Source organism: Podarcis pityusensis, assembly GCF_964106645.2.
Source record: "Podarcis pityusensis genome assembly, chromosome: 7".
In the NCBI taxonomy this organism is placed as follows: domain Eukaryota; kingdom Metazoa; phylum Chordata; class Lepidosauria; order Squamata; family Lacertidae; genus Podarcis; species Podarcis pityusensis.
Window position 1 is genome coordinate 1,733,709 of NC_138031.1, and position 25,651 is coordinate 1,759,359.

Sequence of the window (25,651 nt, forward strand, 5' to 3'; positions counted from 1 at the left end):
TGGGCAGGGAGGGTCTCATCCTGCATACCAGATAGAGCGGGTAGACAGCTGCCCTGGATACAGAATTGATCTGCGCCTCCATGGACAGCTGTGAGTCCAGAATGACTCCCAGGCTACGCACCTGGTCCTTCAGGGGCACAGTTACCCCATTCAGGACCAGGGAGACCTCCACACCAGCCCACCCCTGTCCCCCCAAAACAGTACTCCTGTAGCCTGCCCGGGACTGACCAGCCAGGCAGAAAAAAGCCAGGTATTCCCTTCACAGCTCCTCCTGGTGAGCCATCAAACTTGGGGGGCTTCCTTGACCCTGACGGGTCACCAGTTGTCCTGTGATTTACATCAAGGGTCCTGGGGCTCCATGCGCAGCCTCTCTCATGTGAGTCTTCCTGCCTGGTAGGGAGTCAAGAGGTAAACCTTGCATTCGCTGGAAACAGAACGAGTGTTGTGCAGTGGTAAGAGTTTCGAAATCAGACCTGGGAGACCAAGGTTCGAATCCCCGCCATGACGCTCACTGGGCGACCTTGAGCCAGTCGCTGCCTCTCAGCTGAGCCTCCCTCTCAGGGTTGTTGTACGGAGGAGAACAACCATGTATGTGTCTCCATCTCCATCGTTCTGCCCAGACACTGAGGTCCAACGCTAAGGGCCTTCAGTCGGTTCCCTCCCTACGAGAAGCCAAGTTACAGGGAACCAGGCAGAGGGCCTTCTCGGTGGTGGCCCCCGCCCTGTGGAACGCCCTCCCAGCAGATGTCAAAGAGATAAACAACTACCAGATTTTTAGAAGACATCTGAAGGCAGTCCTCTTTAGGGAAGCTTTTAATGTTTAATAGGTTATTGTATTTTAGTGTTCTGTTGGAAGCTGCCCAGAGTGGCTGGGGAAACCCAGCCAGATGGGCAGGGTATAAATAAATTATTATTATTATTATTATTATTATTATTATTATTATTATTATTGCCACCTTGAGCTCCTTAGAGGAGAAGGCAGCGTATACGAAATACAGACATCCTAGTTCACCTGCGACAATGTCCTCCCAGTGCAGATTTCCAACACAGAAGTGACGGAGGACGGGGTGCCCTAATAAACAGCCACTTGGGACCTCGGTCTCCCCAGATGAGTCTGCCAGCTGCCTGCTTCCTTTGCCACTCCAGGCAAGGGCACTTGGCTGCGCTTCAAGCGCCTGCATTTCACGGCTCACAAACACGGCGTTTCTGAGCTCGGAGAATTCTCGCGGCTGTAAAACTAGAAAACAAACAAACCCCAACCCCACATAAAGAGGCAAATAAAGATCTGATGCGGTGTGCACGACATTTGCCCTGCTTCTTGCCATATTCCATCAGAGACAGGGAACTAGGCTGGGTCAGGGAAAGGCAGCCATCGGTGCCAACCTCTTACCACACCCCGGAGGCTTAAGGCCTCTTCAGGAGCTCCTGAAGGAGAACGGGCGGCCCTCTCTGGACATTGGCCTTGTGACTGGCATGTGACTGGCAGGGCGAGGATCTCTCTGGGGATCCCTTGAAGGAAGAAGACTCTTGGTCAAGCAGGCAGCTGACCCGGCTGGCGCGAGGACAGACAAGGTAGATGAGACACTGCCCTGGCAAGACATTCCATGTCTGAATTGGTGGGGGAGCTGGGTTGGAATGGGGGTGCCTCTTATGGGGCCCTGTTTTATGGGGTTCTGCCAGGCTGTCCCTCACCCGGGCTGTGGGTATGTCTCTGGTGTTTGGACCAAGGATCTGAATACCAGTGGGGGCAAATGTAAGGTTCTGCACATAGGAATAATCTAGATACACACATATAGGATGGGGGATGCCTGGCTTGGCATGTGAAAAGGATGTAGGGGTCTTCGGGTACCACAAGCTTAACATGAGCCAACAGCATGATGCAGCAGCAAAAAAAGTTAATGCAATTCTAGGCAAAAAAAGTTAATGCAATTCTAGGCTGTAAAAAGGTACAGTCATACGTCAGGTTACAGATGCTTCAGGTTGCGTTTTTTCGGGTTACAGACCCGCCGAAACCCGGAAGTACCGGAACGGGTTACTTCCGGGTTTCAGGGATCGTGCTTTGCACATGCGCAGAAGCGCCGAATCGCAACCCGCGTGTGGCAGATGCGCCACTGCAGGTTGCGAACGCTGCGGGTTGCGACCATGCATCCCGCACTGATCACATTCACAACCCGAGCGTCCACTGTAAAGGTAAAGGACCCCTGGACGGTTAAGTCCAGTCAAAGGTGACTATGGGGTTGCGGCGCTCATCTCGCTTTCAGGCCAAGGGAGCCGGCGTTTGTCCACAGACAGCTTTCCGGGTCATGTGGCCAGCAGGACTAAACCGCTTCTGGTGCAACGGGACACCGTGACGGAAGCCAAAGCGCACTGAAACGCCGTTTACCTTCCCACCACAGCCGTACCTATTTATCTACTTGCACTGGCATGCTCTTGAACTGCTAGGTTGGCAGGAGCTGGGACAGAGCAACGGGAGCTCATTCCGTCGCGGGGATTCGAACCGCTGACCTTCTGATTGGCAAGCCCAAGAGCCTCAGTGGTTTAGACGACTGCGCCACCCGCATCCCCTTACCTTTTACCTTCTAGGCTGTATCAGCAGATGTCTAGTGTACATCCCATCTGAAGTCCTCTGTCTGGTCCTGGGTACATTAGTTTAATATTATAATTATAATTATTATTATCATTATTATTAACAAGTTGGAAGGTGGGCAAAGGAGAGCAACCAGTAGGATAAAGGTTCTGGAAACGAAGCATTATGAAGAGTGGTTGAAGGAGCCAGGTATGTTTAGCTTGGAGAGGATAAGATTGAGAGGTGCTAGGATAGATATCTGAATTGCTGTCACAGGGAAGATGGAGCAAGCTTGTCTTCTGCTGCTCTGGAGGGTAGGACTCGAACCCATGGCATCAAGTTACAAGAAAGGAGATTCCAACTATATTGATATTCATGGAGGGGTGGTGGTATCGATGGCTCCTAGCCAGGATAGCTCTGCTCTTCCCTCCACAGTTGAAGGCAACGAAGCTTCTGGCTCCCGGTGGAGTATAGGGTCAGGTTCAAGTCTTGATCTTTAAAGCCCTTTGTGGCTTAGGGCCCTCATATCTACAGGACTGCCTCTCCTGCTCTGCCCCGCAGAGGACCTTATGGTCCATGAGCAACCATAGTTTAGAGGTCCCGGGCCCTAAGGAAGTCAGACTATCCTCCACCAGGGCCAGGGCCTTTTCAGTGGTGGCTCCGCTCTGGTGGAATGCTCTGTCCCAGGAGACCAGGGCCCTGCAGGATTTAACCTCCTTCCGCAGGGCCTGTAAGACAGAGTTATTCCACCTGGCTTTCAATTTGAATTCAGACTGATCTTTTATTTCCCTTCTCTTCCCTCCCCCTCCCCTTTTATGAAGATCACCCGCTCTGGGATCCCACAGCTAATTCTCCCCTGGTCTCCTCGCTGGCCCAAGTAGGACCAATTCAGCCAGCTAGCCCTGGGGATTATCTAATGCTTATTTCCCCTAAATTGATTTTTGAATTTTATTGTTATTCATGTTTTTATACTGTATTTTATGCTGCTGTTACAATTAAGTGTTTTAAATTTGTTGTTAGCCGCCCTGAGCCCGGTTTCTGAACTGGGAAGGGTGGGGTATAAATAAATAAAAAAATAATAATTATTATTATTCTGGAAACCAGCTGCTGCAAACCCCAAGAGGGGAAAGTTGCTCTTGTGCTCGGATCCTGCTTGGGGGGTTCCAGAAGAGGCACCCGGCTGGTCACCGTGATAACAAGATGCTGGACTGGATTGGGCCCCCCTTGACCTGATCCAGCACCCTCTTGCGTTCTTATCCTCCCTTTCCCTACCTCCGCACACCTTTCCTAACACTGTATGCTCCTCCTTGTGGAGGAAACACATGTTAATGGCTCTCCCCGCGCTTACACTGGCAAGGGGGCATTTATTTCCCCTTGGAAAAGGTAGCCAAAATGTGAGTTTCACTTGAAAAAAGTTATGTGTGCCATTGAATCAGCCAGATCTTTTTCTGTACACGTTTTTGCCTGCTATGCCTTTCTGTTGAATGCGCTTCAATGTTTGCTAAAGAAATCTGCGCTGAATGTCATGCTAAGTTGGTGCTGGCGGAAGCCTTTGTTTGTTTTTCCATTTGCCAGCAGGTGGTTTTTAATCTTCACATTTACACCTGTTGTGGCTCTAAGTTTCTTAAAGAAACCTGCAGAGAAGTAATCCTGCACTGATGATGATTATTAAATATTATTATTATTATTATTATTATTATTATTATTATTATTACCACCGCACCCTGCCCATCTGTCTGGGTTTCCCCAGCCACTCTGGGCGGCTTCCAACAAAATATTAAAAAGACAATAAAACATCAAACATTAAAAACTTCCCTAAACAGGGCTGCTTTCAGATGCTTCTAAAAGTCAGATAGTTGTTTATTTCCTTGACATCTGATGGGAGGGTGTTTCACAGGGCGGGTGCCACCACCAAGAAGGCCCTCTGCCTGGTTCCCTGTAACCTCACTTATCGCAGTGAGGGAATCCCCAGAAGGCCCTCGGCGCTGGACCTCAGTGTCCGGGCAGAACGATGGGGGTGGAGACGCTCCTTCAGGTCTACTGGGCTGAGGCCGTTTAGGGCTTTCAAGGCCAGCACCATTGAAATATACTCAGAGTCGAGAGTGGATTTCATGCTCTTTATTCAGCTCATAGTGGTGAGGAGGAATGAAAGTCCCCCCATAGTATCTGCTTTATATACATTATTTACACAATGGGCCCCACGTGATTGGCTAATTCTGGAATTCTCCGGTAGGCCAATCAGGTTGTGGATTCACTTCCACCTGGAGCTGGATTGGGTGGTTCCTGCAGACCAATCATACTGCTGCATTGTTCTAGGACCAATCAGACTGCTGCATTCTGGATCCTATTGTTCTAGGACCAATCAGACTGCTGCATTCTGGATCCTATTGTTCTAGGACCAATCAGACTGCTGCATTCTGGATCCTATTGTTCTAGGACCAATCAGACTGCTGCATTTTGGATCCTATTCAACTCAGTACATAACTATACTGAATGAAGCAGTCCAATGCATATAAGTAGTCATCCTTCAGTTTCTGTGTCCCCTTTGTGGGTCCACATTATAGAGGGCTGGACTATATGACTCTGTGGTTCACATTCCAGCTCTACAATTCCATGACTCACTTAAAAAACAAACAAACCAGAGATCTTTCCTTTAGGCATTTTACCACTAGAAATTAAAAAGGACATAAGACCGCTGTTCATGCGTGCCACCACAGCAGCAAGAATTCTTGGGGCGAGTAAGTGGAAAAACGAAACAGTACTGACAATCGCAAATTGGCAGATACTCATGTTAGAATATTTACAACTAGCAAAACTGATGGGAAGAGTTAGAGGAGTATTGAACCAGAAAATATTTGGATAATGGAGAATATTTAAGGATTACATAAGATCATATTGTACCCACCACACCATATTAGCAGAACTTGAGTGATACTTGTAAACACAACAAATACTGTTTGTGGAGTAGACGGGAACAATATTAAAGAATATAAAACTGTGCAGGGAATATGACGACAGTATAAACAGTACAATGAGAATGATTGGAAGACTCGTTTTGTCAGAAGTCTTTTTTATTTAAGTGTTTATTTGCCGCATTTTTCGCTCTATAAGACGCACCAAACCACAAGACGCACCTAGTTTTTGGAGGAGGAAAACAAGGAAAAAAATATTCTGAATCTCAGAAGGTAGAACAGCAAGAGGGATTGCTGCGCAGTGAATGCAACAATCCCTCTTGCTGTTCTGGCTTCAGCGATAGCTGCGCAGCCTGCATTCGCTCCATAAGACGCACACACATTTCCCCTTACTTTTTAGGAGGGAAAAAGGGAGTCTTATAGAGCAAAAAATACAGTAAGTATTAATTAGGAAGATTAAGCTTTTTTATGCACGTAAATCTGCTTTTTCTTCTTCTTTCTGTATTTTCTTTTCCCTTAATTCTTTTTCCTTTAATTTTCTTTTTGTAGTCTGAGATTGTAAATTCTTTGTGTGTGTAATTTAAATTAATAAAGATTCGTATTTTTAAAAATTAAGAAATGTGGAAATTAAGGTGATCCAACTTGGACCGAGCTCTCCTAACTAGCTTGTGTCTGGATCTGGGCTTTGCCACTTCCAGCAACGGGGAAGTGTTTGCGTCCTGGATCCCTCCTTCTCCAGAAAAGAGGGAGAGAAAGCAAACACCTATTCCCCTCCTTGAACAAACCGGCCACATTTCCTCCTCCCCACAGCTGAGCCGCGACTTCAAGGTCTCCTTCTCTCGCTTGGCCAAAGAGCATCTCTGCCCGTCAGGAGCGTGGGCCACCTGCTGCTGGTGAAGAAGCCTAGCCATGGCAGGTACGAGGAGCCGCAGGTTCAAGATGATCCTCCTGGGGGACTTTGGGGTGGGGAAGACCACGCTCTTCCATCGGATCAAGCTGGGGCGTTTCCTGGAGGGAGACCACCCGCCCGGCCAGCACAGCTACACGTGCGAGAAAACCCTGCCCCTGAAGCTCAACAGCAGGAACTGCCAGGTCCAGGTAAGGGCCCGCTTCCTGGGCAGCTCATTTGGTTGGTGGCTTGCCTGTGGAACCCCCTGCCTCATGAAAGGGGAAAAGGGAGAGGGAGAAGCAACAGGGTCTATGCACCTTCGTAAGCTCACTTGGGTGCTTGGGCTTATACAGGGTGGGAGTTGATGGCTTGGTCCCTCTTACGATTCTGAGAGGGGCAGGGGCTCAATTTCCTGGGGGCCACATTGCTTGCTGTGGAAGCTGAGATTCTCCTGCATGCTGCTCTGCGTTCCCCTCTCTCCTCAGAAAGGAGGAGGAGGAGGGCTGTTTTTGTCATGGAGGACGGGGATATAGGGTCTTGTGACCCATGTGTGTGTGTGTGTGTGTGGTGAATAATAAAAGAACCGGCTGGGTGTGCCTAGATTCAGAATTTGGGGCTTAACACACTCTCCAGTGGGAGGGAGCCCCCAGCAGCAGAGTTTAAACTCACAAATTGGACACCCTTCCAGCTTGAGAAATGCAATGATTCTACGAATTAAACCTTTTGCATATCCTGTTTAGTCCACTTGCAAAGCGCCCCTCTCTTTCCACCCTTCTTGCAATGAACAGACCACACACTGTTTAGTAACTTTAAAATGGTTTACTTACAAAACATTCCAAAGGTCCGATTCATGCATTTATCCAAGCAGCAGCAAGGAGAACGCAGGCAGAATCCTCTAGGGTAGAAAATACAGAAGATAATTCCAAACGCAGGTTCAAAGCTTTGGAGATGGCTTCGACGCATCCCACCTGGTGGGTTACATGGTGTGGAGAAAAAGGGAGGCACAGGAAGAGAAGGCTTAACTTCTTCGCTCATCAGAGAAGAGGGGCATGACCTAACTGCGTCAAGGAACACAGCTCTATTGTCTTAACCCCTTCATGTACCAACTAGTACTCATGTATGTTTGACTGCAATTTTCCACATTTATGGCACCCAACTTTTCGAACCCCCAGCATTGAAGTCCTGAATAAATCCTAGCACTGACAGGTGAAGGTCTCCTTCTGTGATTCCTGCATTGCAGAGTGTTGGACTAGATGACGCTTTGGGATCTACAGTTCTATGATTCTGTTTCCCACACTTCACCAGCACGCCCCAGACCAATTCGAAATTCAGAATTAGAAACAGTGAAAGCAAATTGCTGTTACAGGAATTGGGTGGGTGCCTGAAAACACACTTCTCAGGTGTCAAAGATCAGGGCAGAGAGGTGTGTCTTCAGCATTTGCTGAAAGCTGCATAAGAAAAGTGCCAGGCACGCCATGTGGGGAATTCCACAACCCATGAGCTGCCACAGAGACTCCCTTTTACGATACGATAATCTTTATTGTCATTGTCCCATACAGAACAACAAAATTGAAAAAATCTACACCAGACATTCAAAACCAACAAGCCTGCTATCCCAGCTATCCCAGCCTGGTTAGCCCCCTAAAAACTCTGATACCCCATAATTAAATACAATATACTCACATAAAGACTACCTTAAGGTAAAGGGACCCCTGCCCATTGGGTCCAGTCGTGGCCGACTCTGGGGTTGCGGCGCTCATCTCACTTTACAGGCCGAGGGAGCCGGCGTACAGCTTCCGGGTCATGTGGCCAGCAGGACTAAGCCGCTTCTGGCGAACCAGAACAGTGCACGGAAACGCTGTTTACCTTCCCACCGGATCGGTACTTATTTATCTACTTGCACTTTGACATGCTTTCAAACTGCTAGGTTGGCAGGAGCAGGGACCAAGCAACGGGAGCTCACCCCGTCGCGGGGATTCAAACCGCCGGCCTTCTGACCGGCAAGTTCTAGGCTCTGGGGTTTAACCCACAGCGCCACCTGCGTCCCTAGACCCTACCTGACTAGGCCATCACAAAAACCCAGATGAATCCCCCTCTAGGTTCCAGTCAGTCTCTCATAAGTTTCCTGCAGCAGGGAGTTCCCCTGTTCGGCGCTCTAACCACCTGCTCTTTCAACCTGCGCAGATTTCCCTGTGGGACACGGCTGGGGAGGAGCGCTTCCTGTCCCTGAGCAGGAGCTACTACCGGGACGCGGATGCTGTGCTCCTCGTGTACAGCCTGCAGCACCTCCTCTCCTTTGACAGCCTCTTGCACTGGCTGTACCTGGCCAGGCAATACTGTGCAGATGGTAAGTGAGAGGGCAAGGGGGAAAGGAAGAGTCCCGGGCTATGGAGGGGTCGGTTGCCACTTTCCCCTCTCCGCCTCTGTGCCTGCACCTTTATCAGCAGCCTGACACGCAGACGCAGAATCATAGGGTTGCAGAGCTAGATGGGACCCCAGGGTATCACAGTCCGGTTCACAGGCGATTGAAGTCCCGTCTGGGGACGTCAGGACCGGGGGCAAGATGGCAGGGTGGGAGCAGGAACGGGAGTCTAGAAGCCAGGGGTCAGGAAGCCAAGAATCCGAGGTTCAGAGAGCCGGGAGTCAAGAAGCAGAGGGTCCGAGGGTCAGGAAGCAAGGAGTCACGAAGTCAGGGGTCCGAGGGTCGAGAAGCAAGGAGTCACGAAGTCAGGGGTCCGAGGATCAAGAAGCAGGGAGTAACAAAGTCAGGGGTCCGAGGGTTGAGAAGCAAGGAGTCACGAAGTCAGGGGTTCAAGGGTCGAGAAGCAAGGAGTAACGAAGTCAGGGGTCCGAGGGCTGAGAAGCAAGGAGTCACGAAGTCAGGGGTTCAAGGGTCAGGAAGCAAGGAGTAACGAAGTCAGGGGTCCGAGGGTTGAGAAGCAAGTAGTCACGAAGTCAGGGGTCCAAGGGTCGAGAAGCAAGGAGTCACGAAGTCAGGGGTCCAAGGGTTGAGAAGCAAGGAGTCACGAAGTCAGGGGTCCAAGGGTCAGGAAGCAAGGAGTAACGAAGTCAGGGGTCCGAGGATCAAGAAGCAGGGAGTAACAAAGTCAGGGGTCCGAGGGTTGAGAAGCAAGGAGTCACGAAGTCAGGGGTTCAAGGGTCGAGAAGCAAGGAGTAACGAAGTCAGGGGTCCGAGGGCTGAGAAGCAAGGAGTCACGAAGTCAGGGGTTCAAGGGTCGAGAAGCAAGGAGTAACGAAGTCAGGGGTCCGAGGGCTGAGAAGCAAGGAGTCACGAAGTCAGGGGTTCAAGGGTTGAGAAGCAAGGAGTCACGAAGTCAGGGGTCCGAGGGTCGAGAAGCAAGGAGTCACGAAGTCAGGGGTCTGAGGGTTGAGAAGCAAGGAGTCACGAAGTCAGGGGTTCAAGGGTCAAGAAGCAAGGAGTCACAAAGTCAGGGGTCCGAGGGCCGAGAAGCAAGGAGTCACGAAGTCAGGGGTCCGAGGGTCAGGAAGCAAGGAGTCACGAAGTCAGGGGTCCGAGGGCCGAGAAGCAAGGAATCATGAAGTCAGGGGTCCGAGGGTCAAGAAGCAAGGAGTCACGAAGTCAGGGGTCCGAGGGCCGAGAAGCAAGGAGTCACGAAGTCAGGGGTCCGAGGGTCAAGAAGCAAGGAGTCACGAAGTCAGGGGTCCGAGGATCAGGAAGCAAGGAGTCACGAAGTCAGGGGGCCGAGGGCCGAGGGCCGAGAAGCAAGGAGTCATGAAGTCAGGGGTCCAAGGGTCAGGAAGCAAGGAGTCACGAAGTCAGGGGTCCAAGGGTTGAGAAGCAAGGAGTCACGAAGTCAGGGGTCCGAGGGTCAGGAAGCAAGGAGTCACGAAGTCAGGGGTCCGAGGGTCAGGAAGCAAGGAGTCACGAAGTCAGGGGTCCAAGGGTTGAGAAGCAAGGAGTCACGAAGTCAGGGGTCCAAGGGTCAGGAAGCAAGGAGTAACGAAGTCAGGGGTCCGAGGATCAAGAAGCAGGGAGTAACAAAGTCAGGGGTCCGAGGGTTGAGAAGCAAGGAGTCACGAAGTCAGGGGTTCAAGGGTCGAGAAGCAAGGAGTAACGAAGTCAGGGGTCCAAGGGTTGAGAAGCAAGTAGTCACGAAGTCAGGGGTCCAAGGGTCAGGAAGCAAGGAGTAACGAAGTCAGGGGTCCGAGGATCAAGAAGCAGGGAGTAACAAAGTCAGGGGTCCGAGGGCTGAGAAGCAAGGAGTCACGAAGTCAGGGGTTCAAGGGTCAGGAAGCAAGGAGTAACGAAGTCAGGGGTCCGAGGGTTGAGAAGCAAGTAGTCACGAAGTCAGGGGTCCAAGGGTCGAGAAGCAAGGAGTCACGAAGTCAGGGGTCCAAGGGTTGAGAAGCAAGGAGTCACGAAGTCAGGGGTCCAAGGGTCAGGAAGCAAGGAGTAACGAAGTCAGGGGTCCGAGGATCAAGAAGCAGGGAGTAACAAAGTCAGGGGTCCGAGGGTTGAGAAGCAAGGAGTCACGAAGTCAGGGGTTCAAGGGTCGAGAAGCAAGGAGTAACGAAGTCAGGGGTCCGAGGGCTGAGAAGCAAGGAGTCACGAAGTCAGGGGTTCAAGGGTTGAGAAGCAAGGAGTCACGAAGTCAGGGGTCCGAGGGTCGAGAAGCAAGGAGTCACGAAGTCAGGGGTTCAAGGGTCGAGAAGCAAGGAGTCACAAAGTCAGGGGTCTGAGGGTTGAGAAGCAAGGAGTCACGAAGTCAGGGGTTCAAGGGTCAAGAAGCAAGGAGTCACAAAGTCAGGGGTCCGAGGGCCGAGAAGCAAGGAGTCACGAAGTCAGGGGTCCGAGGGTCAGGAAGCAAGGAGTCACGAAGTCAGGGGTCCGAGGGCCGAGAAGCAAGGAATCATGAAGTCAGGGGTCCGAGGGTCAAGAAGCAAGGAGTCACGAAGTCAGGGGTCCGAGGGCCGAGAAGCAAGGAGTCACGAAGTCAGGGGTCCGAGGGTCAAGAAGCAAGGAGTCACGAAGTCAGGGGTCCGAGGGTCGAGAAGCAAGGAGTCATGAAGTCAGGGGTCCGAGGGTCGAGAAGCAAGGAGTCATGAAGTCAGGGGTCAGAGGGTCAGGAAGCAAGGAGTAACGAAGTCAGGGGGCCGAGGGCCGAGGGCCGAGAAGCAAGGAGTCACGAAGTCAGGGGTCCAAGGGTCAGGAAACAAGGAGTCACGAAGTCAGGGGTCCAAGGGTTGAGAAGCAAGGAGTCACGAAGTCAGGGGTCCGAGGGTCAGGAAGCAAGGAGTCACGAAGTCAGGGGTCCGAGGGTCGAGAAGCAAGGAGTCATGAAGTCAGGGGTCCGAGGGTCGAGAAGCAAGGAGTCATGAAGTCAGGGGTCAGAGGGTCAGGAAGCAAGGAGTCATGAAGTCAGGGGTCCGAGGGTCAGGAAGCAAGGAGTCACGAAGTCAGGGGTCCGAGGGCCGAGAAGCAAGGAATCATGAAGTCAGGGGTCCGAGGGTCAAGAAGCAAGGAGTCACGAAGTCAGGGGTCCGAGGGCCGAGAAGCAAGGAGTCACGAAGTCAGGGGTCCGAGGGTCAAGAAGCAAGGAGTCACGAAGTCAGGGGTCCGAGGGTCGAGAAGCAAGGAGTCATGAAGTCAGGGGTCAGAGGGTCAGGAAGCAAGGAGTAACGAAGTCAGGGGGCCGAGGGCCGAGGGCCGAGAAGCAAGGAGTCACGAAGTCAGGGGTCCAAGGGTCAGGAAACAAGGAGTCACGAAGTCAGGGGTCCAAGGGTTGAGAAGCAAGGAGTCACGAAGTCAGGGGTCCGAGGGTCAGGAAGCAAGGAGTCACGAAGTCAGGGGTCCGAGGGTCAGGAAGCAAGGAGTAACGAAGTCAGGGGTCCGAGGGCCGAGAAGCAAGGAGTCACGAAGTCAGGGGTCCGAGGGCCGAGAAGCAAGGAGTCACGAAGTCAGGGGTCCGAGGGTCGAGAAGCAAGGAGTCACACAGTCAGGGGTCCGAGGGTCAGGAAGCAAGGAGTCACGAAGTCAGGGGTCCGAGGGTTGAGAAGCAAGGAGTCAAACACAGCAAGGCAGAAAGCGTGTTGCTGTGGCAAAGAGCCGAAGGGAAAATGCGGACCTTATATCCCTTCCCGGCTCTTGCCACCAGGTGCTGTGAGTTACTAATTGACCTCACCTGTGTGACTGCGCCTTGCCTCTTCCGAACAAACTTAGGAAGGCCCCAGTCCTGCAAAGTCCTATTGGTCACAGGGCCTGGCTCCTGCATGCACACCTGACAAAGGGTCGCAATACATGACACATTTATTCAATTAAAAGTATTTTGGTTGATGAATTCAGTAAAACGGATGAACTTGATCCAGTCGTACCTTGGTAGTCGTTTCTACCTCCCTACCGTAACCTGCCATCGCCAGCTGTTTTTGGACTACAACCATCATCCCTAGCTAGCAGGTCCAGTGGTCAGGGATGATGGGAATTGTAGTCCCAAAAACACCTGGAGACCCAAATTTGGGAAACCCTGCCCTAGTTAATCCCACTGACCTCCAGGAGGCAGTACTGGCCACTCTGAGAAGCATTGTCCTAAATCAGGCATAGGCAAACTCGGCCCTCCAGATGTTTTGAGACTACAATTCCCATCATCCCTGACCACTAGTCCTGTTAGCTAGGGATGATGGGAGTTGTGGTCCCAAAACATCTAGAGGGCTGAGTTTGCCTATGCCTGTCCTAAATCATGAGAGCAAGGGAAAGAAAATTAATATATATTTTGGGGTATAGTATATCACTATAACAGTTAACAATTACAATCCCATATATACCTATCTAATATTATCCAAATTGATATATCGTTATTTCTGATACACTTATATAACTCTCGCTTTTTTAACCTACTGTGTTCCAAATTTCGTTATCCTTGTCCCTGCATAGTCTACATCAATAAGCAGCCTGCTCCTAGGTGGCAAGTGTAGTTGGGTATCTTCAACCCACTGAATGAATGGAGCCTTACATTTCTCTTTCCAGTGCAGCAATATCAGTCTTTTGGCCATAGTGAGGGCACAGAGAATCCATTTATGTTCTCCAGTTGTCAAATTCCGTCTAGTAGGTATGCAGTTGAAAAGAACAGTAATCTCTGAAAATTTTAGCTTTTTCACAGTCATATAATCCACTACTTTCTCCCAAATCCTAATAAGTATAAGACATTGTAAAAACATGAGTTTTAAAGAAGCATTATCCTTATTGCATCCCCAACAAAATGCAGTCTTAGGCAGTCCTTTTCTATACAAACATAGTGGAGTTCAATAAATTCAAAATATTATTTTCTTTTGTATAAGCCATAAGTAAAGATCCATTTACTTATGCTATAGAAGGGACGCGGGTGGCGCTGTGGGTTAAACCACAGAGCCTAGGACTTGCCAACCAGAAGGTCGGCGGTTCGAATCCCCGCGACGGGGTGAGCTCCCGTTGCTCGGTCCCTGCTCCTGCCAACCCAGCAGTGCGAAAGCACGTCAAGGTGCAAGTAGATAAATAGGTACCGGTCCGGCGGAAAGGTAAACAGCGTTTCTGTCCGCTGCTCTGGTTCACCAGAAGCGGCTTAGTCATGCTGGCCACATGACCCGGAAGCTGTACGCCCGCTCCCTCGGCCAATAAAGCGAGATGAGCGGCGCAAGCCCAGAGTCGGCCACAACTGGACCTAATAGTCAGGGGTCCCTTTACCTTACCTATGCTATAGAAATGAAAACACTCTCCCATTGTCTCGGCAACACAGCAACCACAAGTTCTTTTTTCCAATCATTTCTTAACATCTGCCTATCAAATTGATAACGAATACCTATAAAAAAGTAATTGTGGGCTGTGTTTTTTGTTGTTGAAATGAATTTAACCAGTAGTATCTCAGGAGTCTCAGAAGCTGAAAACGCTGCTGGCCCAAACAAAATTGTTAACAAATGTTGGAGCTGCAAATATCCTTCCTACCGTACATGAACTGGCCGCCTCCTGCCCTGCCAGGGGCTCAGAGCCTTTAGCCCCAGCACCTGTTCTCAGATCTTCCTGTTCTTTCTCCCTTGCCCCCGCCAAGCCAATCTCTTCCTCCTGGGCAACAAGAGTGACCTGGAGAGCTGCGTCCCCGAAGAAAAGGCTGAGAAGTTTGCGGTGGAGCACGGCGCATCCGGCAGGTTCAAAGTGTCGGCCAAGACAGGTAAGGGGGGGGGGTCGCCTCGTCTTTCCGGCTGAACTGAGAGAGAGGGTGATGCAAGTGAGGTTGGTGTAAAGAGCAGGGCAGCAATTCCACTGACCCACCAACCACAGAAGAAGCGGGAAGGGGCTTGAAATGGGGGACGGCGGTGGACTTTCAGGGGCTGCATACTTTTCAGGACAACATTGCAGGGGTCACAGGCTTGGGAACAGCAGCTGAGGCCAGGGATGATGATGATGATGATGATGATGATAATAATTTATTTGTACCCCACCCATCTGGCTGGGCTTCCCCAGCCACTCTGGACGGCTTCCAACAAAGACCAAAAAATACACTAAGATGTCACACATTAAAAACTTCCCTGAACAGGGCTGCCTTCAGATGTCTTCAAAATGTCAGGTAGTTGTTTATCTGTCTGACATCTGATGGGAGGGTGTTCCACAGGGCGGGCGCCAATACCGAGAAGGCCCTCTGCCTGGTTCCCTGTAGCTTTGCTTCTCGCAGGGAGGGAACCGCCAGAAGGCCCTCAGCACTGGACCTCAGCGTCCGGGGAGAACAATGGGGGTGGAGACGCTCCTTCAGGTATACTGGGCCTTTGAGGCCATTTAGGGCTTTCAAGGTCAGCACCAACACTTTGAATTGTGCTCGGAAACATACTGGGAGCCAATGCAGATCTCTCAGGACCGGTGTTATATGGTCCTGGCGGCCACCCCCAGTCACCAGTCTAGCTGCCGCATTCTGGATTAATTGCAGTTTCCGGGTCACCTTCAAAGGTAGCCCCACGTAGAGCGCGTTGCAGTAGTCCAAGCGGGAGATAACTAGAGCATGCACCACTCTGGTAAGGGAGCTGACTGTTGGATGATTCAGTACAGGTAAAAGATATTATTTCTCCACCTGGTGCAGAGTTAAACCATGGAACTCCCTCCCACAGGAGGAGGCAGTGATGCCCACCAATGTGGGCAGCTGTAAAAGAAGGTTAGATGAATTCATTGAGGAGGGGGAGGAGAGGGCTACTAATGTCTACTAGCCAGCACAGGTGCCAACTCCCTGGGTGCCCAAGCACCCACAAGATTCCTCATGAAGGGGCCAGGCACCAACAAATTTTGTTGCCAGGGCCAGGCACACTGCACAGCACCCATGGCCCTAGACACCTGTGGTTGCTGGGCCAAGTTGGCCCTCCTGCTAGTCAGGATGGCTCTGCTTTTTCTCCACAGTTAGCGACAGCCATGCTTCTGAAGACTAGTTGCTGGAGGCCACAGGAGGCAAGAGTTGTTCTTGTGCTTGGATCCTGCTTGTGGGATCTGGCCACCATGAGGCTACTATGCTGGACGGGCCTGATCCAGCAGGCAATTATTATTATTATTATTATTATTATTATTATTATTATTATTATTTATTTGTACTGGGAACCAGTGTAGGTCTTTCAAGACTGGTGTTATATGGTCTTGGCTGCTGCTCCCAGTCACCAGTCTAGCTGCCACATTCTGGATTAATTGCAGTTTCTGAGTCACCTTCAAAGGTAGCCCCACATAGAGCGCATTGCAGTAGTCCAAGCGAGAGATAACCAGAGCATGCACCACTCTGGCGAGACAGTCTGCGGGCAGGGAGGGTCTCATCCTGCGTACCAGATGGAGCGGATAAACAGCTGCCCTGGACACAGAATTGACCTGCGCCTCCATGGACAGCTGTGAATCCAAAATGATTCCCAGGCTGTGCCCCTGGTCCTTCAGGGGCACAGTTAACCCATTCAGGATCAGGGAGTCCCCCACACCCGCCCGCCTCCTGTCCCCCCAAAACAGTACTGTCTTGTCAGGATTCAACCTCAATCCATTAGCCGCCATCTATCCTCCAACCGCCTCCAGACACTCACACAGGACCTTCACTGCCTTCACTGGTTGTGATTTGAAAGAGAGGTAGAGCTGGGTGTCATCTGATGATGATGATCTCTGCCAGTGGCTGCATGTAGATGTTAAAAAGCATGTTCTTATGGAGGGGATATGGCCTATGGAGAGTCTCAGAACCCAGCTAGAGAGTCCTGGAAGTCCAAAAGAAGCGAGTACCGTGGTGAAATTTACTTTTGCAGCTCTGTGCACTTTTGCGTCTGGCAATTGTCTGGCTGCTTCTCTTTGACGCCTCCTAGAGCTTTCCATTTACAGCAGCTTTCTGTTTCCACATCTGCTGAGGCTCCCCTTCCTTCCTTCCTTCCTTCCTTCCTTCCTTCCCCAGGTTCTTTAGTTTCATACTCTGCTGATGGGCAGGTGTTTCCGAAGATGCCGAGTCAGCCTCGTAAAATCATCACCGAGAGTCAGCATAACTTCCCCAGGCAGCTGGCACAAAATGACACAGAGAGCAGGCTGTGCTTGGCATCCTCCTGAGTCCACCGTGTCTGATCTGCTCTTTGCCGAAGTGGGCGAGGTTAGCAGAGTCCAAATGAACAGGTTAATCATGGAAGCATAGAATTCTAGAGCTGGAAAGGACCTCCAATGGTCAAAAGTGTTTTAAATTTGTTGTTAGCCACCCTGAGCCCTGTTTTCTGAACCAGGAAGGGCGGGGTATAAATAAAATTATTATTATTATTATTATTATTATTATTATTATTATCTAGTCCAACCCCATGCAATGCAGGAATCGGCGCTAAAAAGTCCTTGACAGATGGCCGTCCAACCTCTGCTGAAAAACCTCCAAGGAAGGAGAGTTCATCGCCTTTTGAGGGAGTCTGTTCCACTGTCAAACAGCTCTTGTTGCCAGAAAGCTCTTGCTGGTGTTTAACTGGAACCCCCTTTCTCATCTGAAGTCACTGGTTCGAATGCTGCAAGCTTGCTCCATCTTCCATGTGACAACCCTTCAGATATTTGGAAATGGGTATCCTACCTCCTCTCAGTCTCCTCTTTTCAAGGCTAAACATACCCAGTTCCTTCAACCGCTCCTCATCAGGCTTAGTTTCCAGAACCTTGATCAGGCATAGGCAAACTCGGCCCTCCAGATGTTTTGGGACTACAACTCCCATGATGCCTAGCTAACAGGACCAGCGGTCAGAGATAATAATAATAATAATAATAATTTATTTATACCCCACCCTCCCCAGCCAAAGCCGGGCTCAGAGCTGCTAACAACAATAAAAGTAACACAGTTTACATAAAATCACAATCAATTAATTGAAATACATTCTAAAATCAATTCATTCTAAAATCAATTCAGAATCAAATTCAAATTAATGGCAACCATTGGGCTAGAGTTCTGAGGATTACCAAAGAAGGGGGTCAGACTGTGCCTTGGCCAAAGGCCTGGTGGAACAGCTCCGTCTTGCAGGCCCTGCGGAAAGAGGTCAAATCCTGCAGGGCCCTAGTCCCTTGTGACAGCATTCCACCAGATCGGGGCCACAGCCAAAAAAGCCCTGGCTCTGGTTGAAGCCAGCCTAACCTCCCTGTGGCCTGGGACCTCCAAGATGTTTTTGTTTGAAGACTGTAAGGTCCTCCGTGGGACATACCAGGAGAGGCGGTCCAGTAGGTACGAGGGTCCTAGGCCGTATAGGGCTTTAAAGGTTAAGACCAGCACCTTAAACCTGATCCTATACTCCACAGGGAGCCAGTGCAGCTGGTATAGCACTGGGGGAATGTGATCTCGCAGCGAGGACCCCGTAAGGACTCTCGCCGCGGCATTCTGCACCCACTGGAGTTTCTGGGTCAGTCTCAAGGGTAGCCCCACGTGGAGCGAGTTACAATAATCCAGTCTGGAGGTGACCGTCGCGTGGATCACAGTGGCTAGGATGATGGGAATTGTAGTCCCAAAACATCTGGAGGGCTGAGTTTGCCCATGCCTGACATTGTTCCAGCTTGTCAACATCCTTTGTAAATTGTGGTGCCCAGAACTGAACACAGGACTCCAGGTGTGGTCCGACCAAGGCAGAACAGAGCGGAACTATGGTATTACTTGCCTTGATCTGGGCACCAGATTTCTGCTGACGCAGCCTAAAGCAGCATTAGCTTATTTTGTTGCGGCATCACACTGCTGCCTCTTCCCCTCCGGGCTCCTTCCCCTGCCCCAAGCATGCAATTAGGCAGAAGCCTGCTGGTTGCTCAACCTTTCTTTAAATAGTATTTATTAGCTTGTGCCAGTCTTGCGTGAAGCTGTGGGGTTTGCAGCAGGTTGGGTAGGTGCTAATTATTTGCCCAGCCGCCAAGCAAGGTCACAAAGGGCCTTCAAGCCAATCTGACAGGCGGAGGAAGGTAGGGGTGGGGTGGTAGCTTGCAGGCGCGCCAGCCAGACTTTTCTGGAGGAATGTGCATCTCTCAGGGGGTTGAGATAATGAATGGGTGCGCAGCAGCAGGTTCTATTTCTGGACCAGCAAGCACCAGCAGAGAAGGGCGTTTTGCTAATATTAAGTAATACAGCAGTCTGCTTTCCTGGCACAGAACATTGGGAGGGGCAGAGACCGGTCTGTGCCAACAACGCTGCTATTATTGTGGCACACCAGTCCATCCAAGAGCCTCCCTCTCACCTCACCTTCATCCACAGCCTCGGTGCCTTTTGTTTTTTTATATATACATTTTTATTAATTTTTTAACATATCATTTCCACCAGTCATTTAACATACGTTTTTATCATATACAATTTTTTTAGACTCCCGTCAGCTACCTCTGAAGATTTTCCATACTTTATCACTTAATCTGCATTTCTTAATTTCTCTGTTACTTTTAATTATCCTTAATCTTCATAATCTTCCTTGCAATATTTCGCATAATCCACCTTACAAAACTTCTTGCAGTCCTACTAGCGTAATCTGTTTATTACAATTGCTTTGCAAATAGTTCAAATATTTACTCCAGTCCTCTAAGAATCTTTGGTCCCGCAGGTTTCGAATCCCTCCTGTCATTTTGTCTAATTCTGCAGAGTCCGTTAATTTCATTTGCCACTCTTCTTATATACCTGTAATAATCAGAATAAGTGCAAACAGGAGACTTGCCTGCCCACTGCCTGGCCTTCTTCCTCTCTCACTCTCCCTCTTCCTCCTCCAACCTGGCCCAGACTTCCTTCTCTCCTCCTCACTTCCAGGTGAGAATGTGGAGCGCAGCCTGCAGGAGATGCTGGAGAGGCTGTTCCTCAGGAACGAATTCCAGCACAGCAGCCTCCATCTCCCGCTGCAAGATGCAGGCTACGGCCAATGTGGATGCTGAGCTTGGGAGAGCTTCCTGCCACAGCATTTTAGAGGATGCTCCAGGTAGCCTTTGGTCTCAGGTAGCCTTTCTCCGTGCGTTTGCCGCATATCGGATCGGGACATTTGCCACTTCCTCGGAGATGGCTGTGCTATAGCAGGCGCCTGTGTCTGACCTGAAGAGTCTCTGTAGCATATTCTGCTGTGGCGCTGGTACCCTTGGCTGGAAGTCATCTTGGTGGGCCAATGAGAGCCTCCCTCGCTTCACCTCCATCAATGCTTCTCTTTGGAGACCTGTGGGCCATTTCTTGCAGGGTGCCCAGCTGACGAACTGACCCCACTGTGGACACGCAACCAACTTTTGGGAACTGCGGCTTCTGAGCTAATATGGGATCTGGGGGGTTGTATGTGTGAGGGTGCAACCTTTGGCCTTTTCCCACGTCCTGTCGGTGTTCCAAACAAGGTAGTACATCATCCTTGCTATCCTCCTCCCATTCCACACTTTCTCTTCTTAAGAAGAGTCTGCAAGATCAGGCCAAATGGGGACCAGCTAGTCCAATAACCTGTTCTCACAGTGGCCGACCAAATGCCCATTATGGGAAGCCAGCAAGCAAAACCTGAGCACAAGGATATAAATAATAAATTATTATTATTGTTATTATTATTATTATGGCCCTCTCCCCTCTTGTGGTTTCTAGCAACTGGGATTCAGAAGCATGGCAGCGTCCAGCTATTCCATAACAAGAATAATACCGTATTTTTCGCTCTATTAGGCACACTTTTTCCCTCCTAAAAAGTAAGGGGAAATGTGTGTGTGTGTGTCTTATGGAGCAAATGCAGGCTGCGCAGCTATCGCTGGGATTTAGATTTTTTTTTCTTGTTTTCCTCCTCCGAAAACTAGGTGCGCTTTATGGTCTGGTGTGTCTTATAGAGCGAAAAATACGGTAAATAGCAGATTTTTGTCCTTCCCATCACTTGAGAGACATGTCACTTCTGAGATGCCCTTTCTTCCTATGAAAGGGGCTGACGCAAATTCTGCTGAGGTTGTTGCTATCAAATTTAATCTAGCATCATCAATGCATGCAATGTTCTGCAGACTTCAGCTTGTGCAATGGGACATCCCCCTCAAAACTGACTCTGGGGGAGCCGGTATAAGCCCTGGAACAGCACGCACAGGGATGGCTCTGTCTGGTGAGCTGAAATGCTTGTGGAGGCAGAACGTTGATCACAGCGTGACATTGAATCCCACCCTATAAACCTGCATTTCTGGCATGTTGGAGACAGCAGAATACTTAAGCAATGACTTTGTGCTCCATTTGAGGTATGCAACAATGACCTTCTGAGGAAGGAGGTACTTTGCAATAGCATGGCATTAAGAGAGACATTTTCCTCTTTTGCGGCCAGAGGATGACTCAGCAGTCTCACTGAAAATCCAAGTAAACATGCTTAAAATTATTCTGGGAGGCCCCTAATTGTCTTTGATTTGCTACTTCTTAAAAGGCAAGGGCTCTGTGCCTTCGTGGCTGCCTGATGACAGGGAGAAATCAACAGCTGGAGAAATCTCTCGGCTTGGAGCTGTCAGCTCTGAGGCAACAGCTTCCTCTGATTCCTGCCTGCAATGATTTCTACAAAAATAAAACCCAGTACAGCGCCTGTTTCTTGTTTGTACTGCACATGGGAGCAAAAAGCAAAGCGAAGCCTAAGAAAAGAACAGGTAGCACATCTAAATCTTCATTTCTCTGAATTTCCCTGAACAAGGAACAGTAGCGTCTGAATAGGACTGCCTGGTCGTGAGCATCCTAGACCCTGAGATTCCAGGACCCAAACCTTAGACTTAGGGGAAGCTTCTGCTGATGTCATTGGGGCATTCCCTGGTGATGTCACAGGGCTGGGTCCTGGTGATTCTCCCTCTTACCACTGAGCCCTGGAGATGGAGGTTAATTAGGAGAGGGGAAGGGGGCAGATCCCAGAGAGTTTATGTGAGAATTATCCTGCCAGGCTGCAGCTTGCAGACTGCACTCGTAGTCTTCTTAATATAAATAAATAAAAATAAATGCGTACTTGCCCACCTGGAGATTCAAACCCACCCCTTCTCCCTTGTAGGGAGGTCCAAAAATTGTACAACAAATTGTACAACAAATAAATGTTTCTCTTCTTTACCACCCTGTTTCTTTTTTGCTCCGACTTCCATTTCCATTTGGGGGATTCTAAGGTCTCATATATATAAATCACATGTTCATAAATGTATAAGGCAAACACACATGCATAAGTATAATGTCTGAAACAGTACAGGAGAGCAATCCTGAAGGCATTTTGACTTTCCCAAATTGACCTCAAATATTTCCTTGCAAGGAGGAAGGAAATGGGAAAAGCTTTCCAGTTGTCTTTGGACCGTAGGAGCTTACACCTACCTTTTCAAATACAGTCTGGCAATTATCTGCTAAGCTGAGCAAACTATGAATATATGTAAGAGATTCAGGAACTAAACTGTTTACCATCTCAAAGGAATGGCCAGGATGCCCAGGTATAAGCATTCAGTGACCAATAGCAGGTATCCTGGAAGACAGGTTTTTCTGCTGTAGACCGCCCCTTCAGTGATGTATGTATGATGTTTCGGGTGGTGGTCTTGAGCTACAGGGGAGGCAATTTCAAAAAGTCTATGAAAGGTCTTGCACACCATTGTTAGAATCATAGAATCATAGAATCATAGAGCTGGAAGAGACCACAAGGGCCATCGAGTCCAACCCCCTGCCAAGCAGGAAACACCATCAGAGCACTCCTGACATATGGTTGTCAAGCCTCTGCTTAAAGACCTCCAAAGAAGGAGACTCCACCACACTCCTTGGCAGCAAATTCCACTGTCGAACAGCTCTTACTGTCAGGAAGTTCTTCCTAATGTTTAGGTGGAATCTTCTTTCTTGTAGTTTGGATCCATTGCTCCATGTCCGCTTCTCTGGAGCAGCAGAAAACAACCTTTCTCCCTCCTCTAGGTGACATCCTTTTATATATTTGAACATGGCTATCATCTCACCCCTTAACCTCCTCTTCTCCAGGCTAAACATGCCCAGCTCCCTTAGCCGTTCCTCATAAGGCATCGTTTCCAGGCCTTTGACCATTTTGGTTGCCCTCCTCTGGACACGTTCCAGTTTGTCAGTGTCCTTCTTGAACTGTGGTGCCCAGAACTGGACACAGTACTCCAGGTGAGGTCTGACCAGAGCAGAATACAGTGGCACTATTACTTCCCTTGATCTAGATGCTATACTCCTATTGATGCAGCCCAGAATTGCATTGGCTTTTTTAGCTGCCGCGTCACACTGTTGGCTCATGTCAAGTTTGTGGTCAACCAAGACTTCTAGATCCTTTTCACATGTACTGCTCTCAAGCCAGGTGTCACCCATCTTGTATTTGTGCCTCTCATTTTTTTTTGCCCAAGTGCAATACTTTACATTTCTCCCTGTTAAAATTCATCTTGTTTGTTTTGGCCCAGTTCTCTAATCTGTCAAGGTCGTTTTGAAGTGTGATCCTGTCCTCTGGGGTGTTAGCCACCCCTCCCTGCCTCCTGCATGTGGTGAGTGAGGACACTGTTGCAACAGTTTAATAAAGATCAGGCTTACTAGCTGCCTTGCTTCTCAATATTCTCTGGTTGGCCTCTGTTATTTTCTCCTACAGATAGAGAACCTATTTAAAGACTCTATACGGGCTCTTAGATACCCCATAAGGGAAAAGGAGCAGTATTTTTCTTATAACAGCTGTCATATGGAGGATGGAACTAGCTCGTTTTCTCCTGCTCTGGAAGGGAGGACCCAAATCCCCAGATTCAAGTTACAGGAAGGGAGATTTGATAGTAGTAATAATAATAATAATAATAATTTATTATTTGTACCCTGCCCATCTGGCTGAGTTTCCCCAGCCACTCTAGGCGGCTTCCAACAAAGATTAAAAATACATTAAAATGTCACACATTAAAAACTTCCCTGAACAGGGCTGCCTTCAGATGGCTTCTAGATGTCAGGTACTGTAGTTGTTTATTTCCTTGACATCTGATGGGAGGACGTTCCACAGGGTGGACGCCACTACCAAGAAGGCCCTCTGCCTGGTTCCCTGTAGCTTTGCTTCTCGTAGGGAGGGAACCGCCAGAAGGCCCTCGGCGCTGGACCTCAGTGTCCGGGCAGAACAATGGGGGTGGAGACGTTCCGTCAGGTCTACTGGGCCTTTGAGGCCATTTAGGGCTTTAAAGGTCAACACCAACACTTTGAATTGTACTCTGAAACGTCCTGGGAGCCAATGTAGGTCTTTCAAGACCGATGTTATATGACCTCGGCGGCCGCTCCCAGTCCCCAGTCTAGCTGCTGCATTCTGGATTACCGTATTTTGCGCCCCATAGGACGCACCGGCCCATAAGGCGCACCTAGTTTTTTTGGGGGGAAATAAAGAAAAATATTTTTATTCCCCCCCCAGGCGCAGGGCTGGGGCGGGGGAAGCCCGAGCTTCCCCTGACCCCAGCCCCCAGAACAGGCTGCTCTGCGCAAGCCGTGGGAGCCCTCCCGCGGCTTGCGCAAAGCTACCTGAAGCCCCGGCGCGACTGCTGAGCGCGCCTGGGCTTCAGGATAAGAGGCAGCTCTGCGCAAGCTGGGGGAGGGCTCCACGGGCTTGCGCAGAGCTACCCGAAGCCCCGGCGCGACTGCTGAGCGCGCCGGGGTTTCGGGATAAGAGGCAGCTCCGCGCAAGCCGCGGGAGCACTCCCCCGGCTTGTGCGCAGCTACCCGAAGCCCCGGCGCGACTGCTGAGCACGCCGGGGCTTCGGGATAAGAGGCAGCTCTGCGCAAGCTGGGGGAGGGCTCCCGCGGCTTGCGCAGAGCTTCCTGAAGCCTGGAAAGGGAGAAGGGTTGGTGCGCACCGACCCCTCTCGCTCTCCAGGCTTCAGCGAAAGCCTGCCTTCGCCCCATAGGACGCACACACATTTCCCCTTCATTTTTGGAGGGGGAAAAGTGCGTCCTATAGGGCGAAAAATACGGTAATTGCAGTTTCCGGGTCACCTTCAAAGGTAGCCCCACATAGAGCACATTGCAGTACAGTGGTACCTTGGGTTACATACGCTTCAGGTTACAGACTCCACTAACCCAGAAATAGTACCTCGGGTTAAAAACTTTGCTTCAGGATGAGAACAGAAATCGTGCTGCAGCAGCAGGAGGCCCCATTAGCTAAAGTGGTACTTCAGGTTAAGAACAGACCTCCGGAACGGATTAAGTTCTTAACCCGAGGTACCACTGTAGTCCAAGCGGGAGATAACTAGAGTAAGAGCTGTTTGTCGAAAAGGTGGTGGCCTCTCCTTCCTTGGAGGTTTTTAAGCAGCGGTTGGACGACCATCTGCCACAGATGCTTGAGCTGAGATTCCTGCATCGCAGGGGGTTGGACTAGATGACCCCTGGGGGTCCCTACAAGTCGATGGGTCTATTCTCTGCTTCTCTGCAGGGCAGAATACCTTAGGAGCCAAATGTCCCCAGCTCTCATGCATCAAATTGCAGAGCTGCCTCCCTGCCCTGAGAAGCCCAGCCGGGCTCTCCCCGAGCAGGTGGGCCTAACTCAGCTGTTACAGCATCACACCTTTCGGACTACAACTCCCATCAGCCCCTGCGGCGCGAGGTGGGCCTGACAGGAGTCGTCGCCCCAAACAGCCGGTTGGGGAAAGGCTGCGGACCTCACGACGTTAGCGGACTACAACTCCCGCTTTCCCTGGCCGTTGTGCACCCCGGTCGAGGCTTCTGGGAAAGCGAGTCCAACGTCGCTCGGGCGAGTTGGTCTTTTGTGCTGCCCCAGCGGCGCGTTGGCCCGCCCCCCTCGAGGGGCGATTGGCTGCTTCGGAGGGGCGTTCCCGGAGCCTTGTTCCCGTCTCTGAGGCGAGCCGGCACGGGATTGGTCGGGAGAGGCTGCCCGTCTCGTCGCCCGCCTACGTCGCGC

The 25,651-nt window shown here is 50.3% G+C and overlaps 1 protein-coding gene across 2 annotated transcripts; it reads left to right on the top strand.

Annotated features, from left to right (window-relative positions):
• The first annotated feature begins 912 nt into the window (after positions 1 to 912).
• Positions 913 to 25,343, top strand: LOC308480900 (ras-related protein Rab-19-like). 2 transcript variants are annotated; one of them, XM_081012871.1, is made up of 5 exons: positions 913 to 1,572; positions 6,289 to 6,576; positions 8,552 to 8,714; positions 14,425 to 14,544; positions 25,166 to 25,343. In XM_081012871.1, exons 2-5 carry the CDS (start codon positions 6,388 to 6,390, stop codon positions 25,273 to 25,275), a joined length of 582 nt encoding a protein of 193 aa, XP_080868997.1. In that variant the 5' UTR covers positions 913 to 1,572; positions 6,289 to 6,387; the 3' UTR covers positions 25,276 to 25,343. The 2 variants fall into 2 exon arrangements, with proteins under 2 accessions (XP_080868997.1, XP_080868996.1); XM_081012870.1 differs by lacking the exon at positions 25,166 to 25,343 and adding an exon at positions 19,594 to 21,852 and having other exon boundaries at positions 919 to 1,572.
• Positions 25,344 to 25,651: the final 308 nt, after the last annotated feature.

What these genes read in the sequence shown, in the direction of transcription:
- LOC308480900 (XM_081012870.1), top strand. Translation starts at nt 6,388, where the DNA reads ATGGCAGGTACGAGGAGCCGCAGGTTCAAGATGATCCTCCTGGGGGAC. An exon ending in GCAGGAACTGCCAGGTCCAG is followed by an intron (nt 6,577 to 8,551) that starts GTAAGGGCCCGC and finishes CAACCTGCGCAG; the next exon opens with ATTTCCCTGTGGGACACGGC. An exon ending in CAGGCAATACTGTGCAGATG is followed by an intron (nt 8,715 to 14,424) that starts GTAAGTGAGAGG and finishes GCCCCCGCCAAG; the next exon opens with CCAATCTCTTCCTCCTGGGC.